At 42.3% G+C, this 12254-nt stretch overlaps 1 protein-coding gene across 1 annotated transcript in view; it reads right to left on the reverse strand.

Moving 5' to 3' along the window:
• The window catches only part of LOC119727347 (stromal interaction molecule 1-like), a 174421-nt gene that overhangs the window by 7135 nt on the left and 155032 nt on the right, over positions 1–12254 (reverse strand). Inside the window, exons 13-15 of the mRNA XM_038199200.1 lie at positions 11752–11877; positions 9290–9482; positions 1739–1941 (exon numbers count right to left, since the gene is read on the reverse strand). Of these exons, the coding sequence (XP_038055128.1) occupies positions 1739–1941; positions 9290–9482; positions 11752–11877 (522 nt within the window). The remainder of the gene's footprint in view (positions 1–1738; positions 1942–9289; positions 9483–11751; positions 11878–12254) is intronic.

Consider the following 12254-nt stretch of genomic DNA (forward strand, 5'->3'; position numbering starts at 1 on the left):
CATTTTAGCTTCATCATTCAAGTCAAACTTGCTTTGAAATCAGTTTCTGATGCAAATGTTCTTGGCCATTTGTTACCGCTTTTCGTGTGCAACCAAGATCCTATTTGGGTTGCCTCAGCTGTCCATTTCTGATAAGCATTTGAAATAATTATTTTGAGAGTCATCTTTTTGTTTTTCAATTTCTTCAGCTTTTCTTCTCAGTTGTTTATGCTTACCCACTTCCTACATTATCTATCTGATGTCTACGTGTCACATTTTTTGTGTAAAAGGTCTCAGGAGTGTGCAGAAGCACAATGCAAGAGTTTGCTTATATAATGCAGATCCTTAAAAAGGTATTTTATATGCTCCGATTCCAATGTCCTCTGGAAGTTACGGTTGGCACGTGCAAGTATGATTTATTGGTGCAAATTTGTTCCTTTCGGACTTTGAATATTACATCATCCCCATGAAAACACTCCAAAACTAATCACTAACACACAAAACATGTAACGTTGATTATGAAAAATGTGGCAAAGTTACTTCAACAATTGACGGCCAGACGGACGGGCCATTTACTGTTATAGTTTGATACTAGGGGGACACCTCGACTGGGTCTGGGTAGTACATGTAAGTTGGGGGCTGCATGCTTGTTTTTGCTTTGGACTGCAGCCCATACGGTAAGCAGGTTGTGTTCATGATAGTGGACTTCAACAGATGTCCATGAGTAGGGGAGCCATGGGGTGGGAACATACACAGCACCAAAGATTGTGACGAGGATGGGTCAAGGTTTCGCTGAATTGGCTCTGCATAGTAAGCCATGGCTATCATCGACAGGAAGGCTGCATATATTAAAAACCTGCCCAATGAGTTGGGGTATAAAACCATGCCCAAATGAGATGCTCCAATGGACAATTCAATTCCAGAGAAATAATTGTACGGAGAGCTGTTACAAACGGCCATGTTCGCCAAGCAACAGTTCTGAACCGATCTTCCAGGACACACTAAGGAAAGCTGGGAGACCAAGGGAATATGGAGCCAAAAATAAATGAATAAATATTAGCGAATGGCTAAGGGTATTAAATAATGCATATGCAGTTGTGCTCTACGGTCTCACGGTTGTCAAAATGGTGCAAAATGTAGGCCTACTGTGACCCAAAAAATACGAACGTGAATTTTTGTTGTTGCGAGTTAAATCGCAAAACTTTTTATGTGTGTGAACACAAAAAGTGTAATTTGGGTTTCCCTTTTTTTCTTCTTTTTTTTTTATGGGGGGGGGAGGGAGAATAATGAAGTGCATTTCGTTATGATTACTTGTACATGACAATGCTGATACCACCCGATACAGACACCGCCATTTCCTTTACATTGGCTTTGCACGTATGCAGCATTTGTTTTCCTTTATAACGGTTAATGAACGCCAAAGCAAATCACAGCTGTTGTGATGGGGAACAGGCGGAATTTCGGTGGCCAAATAACGGAACAAACAATCTCTTGTCGATCCTATGTTCATGATACTATTATTCTACCGAGTTTCTTTCTTTTGAGTTGTGTTTTTATTTACAATAAAAATAAATGTAACATTTAAAACTTTTGAGTTCATTGATTCTTCTCAGAACCAAACATAACTCAAGAAAAGAATCATAAATGCAAGCTGGTTAAATGCAAGGAAGGTGAAGTAGAAAACACTTTGCCAAACTGAATCAGTTTGCCGACCTTAATGTACAAATATTACATGTACTACAAGTGCAATGTCAGATACCTTTCTTGGATTTTCTGCTCTCGTGCCCTCTAGCTGACTCATTGTGCCTCTTGTCATTCTCTGTGCCAACTACCAAGCTGGCTAGGGCGTTTTCTGAATGGGATACATGGAGCCTCTGAGGCCTGTTGGTGGAATGAATACCAGATGTACTGCTGCCGTCAGGCTTCTTATGAGTTGAAAGTGCTTCTGTGAATTTCGGAGGGCTGTGATATGAGAACAAAAACAAATTAAGTTACTGCTATATGTTTCTAACACTGATGGTTGTTGTCCAGCTAAAATAATTATTGAAGGGGATGCAACAGTATAATTGCACGAGCTATAACAATACACTGTAAAAACGTTGGGTATTAAAACGTTGGTTAAAGCTGAATTGCTCAGATGATGGTCCTTTATAGTGAAGATGTTGGTCTTTTTTCATAATATTTACCCTACTCCGGGTGCTCTCATTTGGTGAAAGGCATTAAGACAACCATTTTAGAACATATGAACGTCCTTTGCCCAAGCTGAGTTGGGTATTAATTGTTGTCCTCTAAATCGGGTAACATTGGGTGATAATTACCCTCGCCCATCCAGACTCCCACCGGTCTTAAACAGTGTTTAATACCGACCGAACACATATTTATTCCCATTCAAAAATACATTTTCGGTCAAAAAACCCCAAATCTTTTCGGTTCACAAATCAAAACAAGTAAAAAACAATTTTACTTCATTTTACGAAACACCCCTCTGACTATAATATGGAATGCCCCTCCTCAACTCGTTACCTTATAAGGACATTGGCGTGTGCGTCGCGCCTACTGCGCTATGTCGCGCAAAACGCAGCTGGGCTGTTGTAGTGTGAATTTCGGACAATGAAATACTGATTCACTGGTAGTACACTTAGATATTTATGAATGCGAATTTAAATGCGTTTCTCGACAACTATATCACTGTAAAATAATGTTGGGTAAAACACTGCTGGGCACTGTAATTTTACCCAACATTGGTTTGAAAATACCTCAATGTGGGTTGATTTGGGTGACAATTTTCCAACTATTAGGAAAAATTTGCCCAAGAGTTTAACCAGACCCTGTTGATATGTTGACCAACACTGGTCTAGATACATATCAACTCATATTGCCCAACGTTTTTACAGTGATGTATGAAAAATATGTCTTGTTGCACAATGTGAAAATAAGTATGACCAATTTTTTTTGAAATCATAGTTGACCGTTTTTTTATTTGACCAATTAATTGGGAAAGGCTGTCTGATCATTAGCTGGTAATTTATGTTGAACCCATCTTCTGGTCAAAATGGCCTGCCCATGACAGTTGGTCAATAAGTGACCAAAAAGTTGGGAAGCTGATATTTACACCAATTTAGGGCAAGCAGTTGTTCAAGAAATGCCCATTTTTTTTTACGGTGTAATTGCACGAGTCGAAGCCATTATTATTATAGTTATTCCGCGAGAGCGAGTGGAACACTTAGTAGTGTGTATTGTGTCTAACCGAGTGGTACATGTATGTGGGACACAAATGCACAACATTTTCCGTATTCCATGAGCGCAAGCTATAACTAATTTATCTTGAAGCAAACTTGAAGCACTAAACTCTATTCAACGGTTTAACACGTGCGTATCTGTACGGACTAGCGCTCTCATCTTGGAATAGCGCAATACGGTATGGACCATGACCGTGATGCATGGTTATCAATCAAAACATGTCGATTGCTTCCCTGCAGCATTCTGAAAGTAAAAAGTATACCCTGCTTACCAACCCCTACGTGTTAGGGAAAAACGACAAATATAGATGTATTTGTTATTTCGATTTTACTATCAATAATTATTATCTTGCCTAAATATGTGTTCTTTCATACAACCTTCGGCCGCCATTCCATATTTTGGAAACAAAACTCAAGAAAACAGCCCCCCAAATGGCTTATCATGCACATTTGGAACTATGAGGAAATTCAGACAATCCTGGCCAAATCTCGCTGGGCCCCCAACCCCCCGGCCCCTGCTCAATGTTGTCTCTCATTGTGCGATGTGAGCTCCATCTACGGAAGACGAAAATTGCCATTCAATAAGTCTGAATATATTTTTTTGAACGTGTGAAAATAATTTTTGGTACAGCGGCCGCCACTTATTTATAAAGCACAAGAAAGCGGAGCTTCTGAACCAAATAGATCAAAGAAAAGGGTAAAAAGGCAAAGGTGGCTGATGGGGTGGTGGTGGGCAAACAAAAATGCCTTTTCTCCGGTCAGAGGTGGAATCGAGAATGACGCGACGCCAAACTATTGCGTGCTATTTTACATTTACGCGGAAGAACTTTCCACCAATGACCACCAGTTATTCACGCGTTTAGTGTGTGACGTAATTGCAGAAATGGCTTAAATCCATTCATTGAACCCCCCAAACATGATTAAGACACCTTGTTTGATATCATTAGACACATTCGTGAGGAAATATGGATCGAAATTTAATTTTGGATAATGATGGATGCCAATTTGCATATTTTGCATAAAATAAATAAATTGGTCATTGAATAAAACGCTATGTTTATCCCCAAACATTGCTGGGCACCTCCAATGATAAGTTTGGATGAAACCCTGTAGAGATGTAAACAAAACTTATATTTTTCCTTATGGCGGAAGCTAATTTGCATATTTTATTGTTTGGAAAAAAAAATGCTCAAGGGTGCCAAGGTCGGAATTATTGATCTACAAGGTCCAAATGCCAAGAAAATGCAAAAAAAAAACCCCATTTTGTGCGGACCCTAATTCACGGTCCACCTCCAAATTGGGGTTTGAACCCCGGACAACCACAAAGTCAGCCAAGTAGCATCACATAAACTCAGTTGATAAGTGGCGGCCGCTGTACACAAAAATATTTTCACACGTACACAAAAATATATTCAGACTTATTGAGTGGCACTTTCCGTCTTCCGTATCCATCAGCTGGAGAGGACAACATTAACCGGGGGAGCGGTCGACCGTGGCAGGCTCAGGAAGTGTCCCAACCATTTTGTAGCTTGATCCGCAAGAATAAATTTCAGGACACTGACTTTATTTTTCATATTTCGTTGAATTGTCGTGATTGCCATTGTGGCTCCTTGACAACAGTGCACGTAACGCTACGCTCTGTTGACTGGTTGACAGTGACTTTCTATGCTCTATATTGTGCGGGAACCAGCGAAAATGCCCGGATGACCGTAATATTAATAATATTGCAGTCATCCGGGTGCTTTTTAAGAAAGCAATACAAATACTACCAGCTGATGTATCAGAAGTTTGACAAGACTTGTGAATTATGAACGATGTGGCCAAAATTGGGCTATGAGGAAAAGGTTGCAGTTCTTCTGCTCCACCTTAGCTAGAACGCTTGATGATGTACGACAAAACACTGGGGGGGGGGGGGTCCTCTTGCATGCCATCACCGTGAATAGACTGATTTGGAAACTGGGGCTACTTTGTGGGCAGAAATCGGGGGCAAAAATGGGGGAGGGGGGAGTTGAATATGCCAGGGGCATCTGTCCCCAGCTCTCGCGAAAGGCCGATGACACCGAAATTGGGTGGAATGCTTGAAGAAATTCAGCTTGTGGAATCACTTCTCAGTGCGCCGCAGTGACTTATTATCGGACAGATTATCGTGGGACTCGGATGAAGAATAGCGGTGTTTAGATTGACGTGATTTCTTTTAAATTTTTTGCCAAGTGGGCTTGAGATCTACTGGATTAAGTCTCAGAAGATCCGTTCCACCATGGGAATACCTGAACATGCAATGTATGATGATGTCGAGGATGTCTTGAGAGTGGGTAATGTAATAACTCAATAACAAAACTAATTGTTCCGGTCCGATGTTCACCCACAAGAGGCACGAGGGGGTTAAAAACGGCATATCCCACATCAAACAGCCGCCAATTCTTATGCATTACATTCCCTATTTTAAATGCACATTAACATTTCATAAAGCTGGCAACTGATTCAGGTGCAATCTTCTGTAGAGGACATTGTTTTGTTAATGCTGACGTTTCCCCGATATAACAGGATCAACATTTTGGTGAATAAACATACATTTTCAGGATCAAGGAATGCAACTGTACCATGCGGGATAGTGTCAAATGGTTAGTTTGTCCAGATACACTATTGTGGCATTTTATGCATCTTTAAAGGAGCACTAGGTCCTAAAATCCCCGAACATTTCATGCTTTGGATTTGTAATAGGATGAATTTATTCCCCCCCCCTTTTTTTTTTAATTCCTAAGTCCCCCAGAGTTAGGTCATTCACTTTCTTAGAAATGTCTGGGTTGCTTGGCAGCGCGTGTGGGTGGTTGGTAGCAGAACTTACAACCAACCACAAAAGTCCTCGAGGAGGAACTGTATAAATTTGGTGGCCAGTGAACTTTCCCTTCACTTGACCACCGAACTGAAATTAACACAGACAGGTAGTTGGCAGCACCCAGCTCCACTGATTAAACTGTCTCTGTATCCCTCCAACTGAACCTGCCATATTCATATATTCATCCTCTGTCCTGCTCTAGGTGAGTTTGATAATTACTCCTAGGTTAAAGTGTTAATTCTTTACTCAAAGTTTAGACCGAGTCATCATATGTTGTTATTATTACTATTGTGTTCCTTTCATTCCATCACTGTATTTTGAGTTTAGGTTAACAAACCTTAATAGATGAATATTAAGTTCATAGTCATTCCAACTTTGGCCAATATCCACTTGAGAAGTTCTTACTGCTGTTGACATTTTTATTGCTTCGTCGTTGTCATTTCTTGAAGCTTCGTCGTTGTCATTTCTTGAAGCTTCTTTTGGATGTTTGATGCATTAATTTTCACATATCTTAATTTGAGAAGTAGCCATTTTCTCTGAAAGTAGAACAAATTCCAAATTGATTAATTCCCTAAATCGTTTTTAGTTTTCTTTGAGTTTTGTTTGACTGATCTGAAAGTTTGCCATTTTTGCACAAAAGACCTGTGGCGACTGTAGTCTTAATAAAGTGGAACTTTACTTAAGAAAGAAGAGTTTGTAGGACTACATGTACAAAAACTCATGATTTAATGAACACCCATGACATTTAATGAACACCCATGTATTATTCAGTGATCTTTTTGGCATATTCCAAAAGACAATCAGCATCTTATAATCATTTCCGGTTAGTTTTGACTAGAGTGAAAAGAGGAATAATTTCCTTAGTACAAATTCTGTGAATTTGTAACAGTTCCCTTTGATCGTTTGATAAGTGTATTGATTTTGATATATCAATTATATAGATTAATTTGATTATTCAGGATCTTGGTATTTTCCATCCTGATCAACTTTTACTTTATGAGTCATTCGTATTCCCTGAATTGTTTTCAGTGTTGTTAATAAATACCTTGGAGAGTTGATGGTTTCTGATTTGTCGAGACTCGATCACGTGGGGGTGTATTAACGGTGATATACAGACCGGCTTCAAAGAACAAGCGAAAAAATGGCCCCTGAACCAGTATTGATCCAGCCCCATGGAAGGCAATGATTGGCCAAATTTACAACAGTCATACGGCAGCTTGTAACAATACAGCACTGCACATACGCTCAACCACCTTCGCATGAGACTGACGCGCGCGTACGCAACACAGTTGCTATGGGTGCACGCGCGTAAGGAAGTTTTAAAACGACATCGTACAGCAGTATACTGAGGATGTTTACGACGCAAACGTAGATCCATCGACATATTTACCTTTCCTAAACCAAGCATCGTTGTAATTCTGGACACAAGGAATGCGTAAACGAAATTTCAGCTTCCTCCATCAGGTAAAAATATGAAAACATTGTTTTAATTTGTTACTGTTTATTTCATTAAAAAGGTATTTATCAATGGGAAAAACAGTGTGAGGATCCGGTCTTCACTGCGTGATAATGACCGGGTGTGGGGGTGACCGCTGTCCATTAACAGCGGTCACCCCCAAACCCGGTCATTTATCACGCAGTGAAGACCGGATCCTCACACTGTTATTCCCTTATTATGCAACAAGTGTAACCTTGTCATGCCCTGAGGTATTGGTCTTGGTATAATGTCCTTGTCTAAGGGTACCTTACTCACTTCTGGGTTAAGACAAACCTATGTATGCACACTAGTGGTAGAGGGCATTGACCAGCACTGGTGACCATGACAACGTTACACACAGCCTATTGTTTAAAGGGACTTTCACTTTTGCTTATTTGTAGATTCCATTTGCTTAGTATTTTATGAAGTTAATATTTATATTGTCTTGACCACCAAACTGCAATTAACAGAGACAAGTAGTTGGAAGCACCCAGCTCCACTGTTTAATTGTCCCTGTAACCTCCAACTGAACCTGCCATATTCATATATTCATCCTCTGTCCTGCTCTAGGCACAGCACAGAGGAGCCTATTGAGTATACACTGGACAGTTGAAAGCCTTGGCGTAGCTACATTTGTACGTGACTTCATCAACTGCATGGTAGCCAGTGTAGATGGGGTATAGAGGTATCCTTTATATGACCCCTTTCGTCCAGTCTTCTTCTTCTCACAGTTTAATGCATTGAGAGTGAAAGTCTCCGACTTTCCCTTCATCAAGTCAAGCAAGTCCCGTCAAGTTCCGTCAAGTCAAGCAAGCTCCGTCAAGCAAGTCTACAACAACGGATCAAGATAGGCCCTTTAGTCTCCCCTTTTATATTCATTGTATTAATTGTATTAATTGTTTTGTAATTATTAGAACCCTTGGTTTCCTTTTCTTTTTGTAGTATAGATATTCTTTATTGAGGATATTTATATTAGACATACAACGTTTGAAATCTTATCCCATTTTAGCCGGAAATGAAATAAAACTCACTGGTTTCAAGCAAAATATACAACCGTATAACCGGTAAAAATTAATTGTGTCGTATGCATTTGACTATATCATGCCCGCTACAGATTGTTTACTTATCCAATTTCAAACATCTGGTTGAAAGGAAACCAACCTAATTCATGGAGTCGGATATTCACGCTTTACCGGCATTGGCCCGATTCAGGTGGTGTACCGTCTTGCTGTTATGGTTTTCCGTAAAGAGACCAACACTGGCCCAATTCGGGCCCTATACCGTCTTTTTGTCATGGTTTGTTGTAAGAGGACCTGCAATGGCCCAATTTAGGCTGTGCGCCGTCTTGCTTTTATGGTTTTCCATTAAAAGTCCATCACTTGCCCGATGCAGGCTCTGAATGGTGTTACCGTTACCGTTTGCCGTACTAAGGCCATCACTGAACCAATTCCGACTCTGTACTGTCTACACAGAACAGTTTTGTTGCAATCAAGCCAGCATTAGCCCGCTTCTGGTCTTGTATCGTTTAAACAAAGAAAACCTATTGGATATTTGTTAATGAAATGTTCTGTTCTCAGGACAATGGATGCAGATTTTGGTTGTTTGTAAGGCAAAGGGCAGGGAGGTAATTTCATCGAGCATCTCAGGATCAACGGTTTTGCCCTACTCCCCCCACCCTTAAAAAATAAAAAATATAGAGGAAAACTCCCCAGACTACAATGTAAGTAGCTTCAGATAAGTGATATATAAATAACCTACTCAGTATGGTGCATGCTGCTCTGTGGGGGTGGTGTCTTGGCCTTGACTGCTGCGTTGGAGGCCTGGATCAGACTCAGTGTAGATCCATAGCTGGCTATGTTGTTGGTGCTTTTAGATTTCTTTATGCTCAGCTTGTCTTCAGAAAGGCAGAGAGTACTGGATGTTTGTAGTGACTGGTGAGGCATGGTATCACCTGGAATATAAATTGTCCTTATTGGCTCTGTAGGTAATCTAAGATTTCAAAATTATGTTAAGGTACTCTGACATATAATTGGAATTACATGTATATGAAGCTGTAGGAGGACAGGCTCACCCTGTACTAATTGCTGGTGATTAATTTGGTGTTTTCTGCAGTTTTTAAAATCCTCGACCAGAAGCGCAATGCACGTCTACGTGGTGACACATGCGAGGCACGCAGACTAAAAGGCGTCTTCAAAGCTAAAGCCAAGGGCGACCTTGAGGAGTTCTATGGCAAACTTGCCGACGACGCTGAAGGGTTACGTAGAAACAACCTGCACCCATCCTTTCAGGCCGTCAAGCATATGCGTGGCTCCCCATAACAGGGACGTAGCACCTTGCCAATAACTAAGACTGATGAGACCCCATGCACGACGGATGAGGAGACGTTGGCCTGCTGGCGAGAGCACCTCATCGCTCAGGTAACAGCCGCAACCCCTGCTAGGGATGTTTCCTCGGATGCTCCCAACGTGGCTGAGGTACGCCGTGCTATTAGAAAACTCAAGAACGGACGTGCTGCAGGATAGGACCCGACGGTATTTTCCCTGAACTGCTCAAGTGTGCAGAGGCCCCAATCAGCGTGGCCCTCCATGATCTCTTCCTCAAAGTATGGTCCTCAAAGTATGGTCCTCAGGTAGGGTCCCTGCCGAATGGAGGGACGGCATCATCATCTCCCTGTACAAAGAAAGGGTCATCGAAGTCAGTGCAGCAGCTACAGGCCCATCACTCTGCCGTCAGTTCCCGGAAAGGTTTTCAGCCGTGTCCTGCTGTCTTGCCTAGAACCACTACTCACCTGTCACTGTCACCCCCAGCAGTCCGGCTTTACGAGGCGCCGGTCAACAATGGATGCAGTGCTCGCCCTGTGACTTCTGTCGGAACTACAACGTGAGTTCAAGAGACCTCTCCAAGTTGCCTATGAAGACATCAAGGCAGCCTTCGACTTGGTAGAACAGAAAGCTCTTTGGCATGCCCTAAAGGCTACCGGAGTCCCACCATTACTGCTTCACCTGGTTCACGCCCTGCACAAGGGTGGTACCGCCACCATGCATGTCGGAGACGACATCTCAACCCCCTTTCCCACCACATCAGGTGTCCGTCAGGGCTGCATCCTCGCCCCTATTCTGCTGTGCCATCGACTGGATTTTAAATTGCTGTCAGTCAGATCTTGGTATAACAGTGGGAGACAAGTCCTTCACAGACCTGGACTATGCCGACGACGCTGCCCTATTCTTAGGAAAGCCTGACCAGTGGCCTATTTCACTCCAGAGGTTTGAGGAAGAAACCAGGACGATGGGGATGCCATGTGTCATGGGCCAAAACAAAGCTCCAGAATTGCACCGGCCTTGGCCCACCATTCGCAACAGCCACTGTCATGCCACTGTCGAAATCACAGAGAGGTTCAGGTATCTCTGCTGCGATATCAGCTCCTCTGGCTACTCATCGCCAGACATCCTCTGACGTATACGCCTCGCTTCATCAACCTTTGGCCAACTGGACTGGGTGTGGCGGAACAAACGCCTTAACCTTTCAACCAAGCTGAGGATAAACACGACTTGTGTCCTCCCTGTACAACTATATGGGTCGGAGACGTGGAGGCTCCTAACCGAGGATGGGTGAAGGCTTCAAGCCTTCAATACGAGGTGCCAACGGTGCATCCTTGGTGTCCGGTGGTCCAACTTTGTCACCAACACCACTATCAAGGGGACCACCGGTCTTGAGGATATCTGTGCTACCATCTTACGGAGACACCATTCCCTCTTCAGTCATGTCCGACGGTTATCGGATGACACACCAGCCCATGCCGCCCTTAAGCTTAGCGTCGACGTACTAGGGGGACCCCTCCCTGACATTGCCTGGAACAGACCCAGGGGGCGACCCCGCAACACCTGGTGGCGACAGCTAGAAGTTGACCACAAGACACGTGCACAACAGCTGTGGCAGTCTGCATCTGATCGCTTGGTCTGGGCGGCTCAACGTCCCCCATGATGGATATAGAGAATGATGATGATGATGATGAGTAGACAAACACAGGCAGCATGAGCACAGCTATATCTTCTATATTAGAAATGTGCAGTTTAGTGGATTTGAAAGCCAGCTGAACAACATTTTTATTGTGAGGGCGTTGATGGCCTTCATGATCAGTTTTGCATTAACATATTCACTGGTCCAGTCCACTATAAAACTTAATCTAAACTATATTTAACAGGGCATGTAAAATAACTTACCAGCTGAGACAGCTGACATGTATGTTGGTGGTGGTGGCATATCCTCATCACATTCATCAAGGCCCATGGGGGCATTGGCTTCCACATGGGCTAAACTTCCCACCACCATGGCCGCACCGATGGAACCTGTTACAGCAAAATGAACCATACACAAGTTAAGCACATTTTGTATCACATAAAGTTCGGGTTATTTCTTTTTCTTTGAAGAGGGTTTTATCTACTGACCAAGAGGATACAGGGTTTTCACGGAAAACCAGTGGGCACAGAGCATACTCATACATTTACAGAGGAGCATCACAAGATATTCCTTATTAATGTCATACAAACCTCCCTGGGTGTCTATAATGTAGGAATGTCAACAAAGAACATTGGGTCGTATGTATAAATCTAGCATTTGCTTTTACTACCTATTTTGAAGCATTTACTTGCATTTGTATGAATAAAAATGAAGCAAATGCTTTTATTGGAAAGCATTTGCTGAAAGCTAAAAGTATTTGCATTTT

Source organism: Patiria miniata, unplaced genomic scaffold (assembly GCF_015706575.1).
Source record: "Patiria miniata isolate m_02_andy unplaced genomic scaffold, ASM1570657v1 HiC_scaffold_20, whole genome shotgun sequence".
Classification (NCBI taxonomy): Eukaryota; Metazoa; Echinodermata; class Asteroidea; order Valvatida; family Asterinidae; genus Patiria; species Patiria miniata.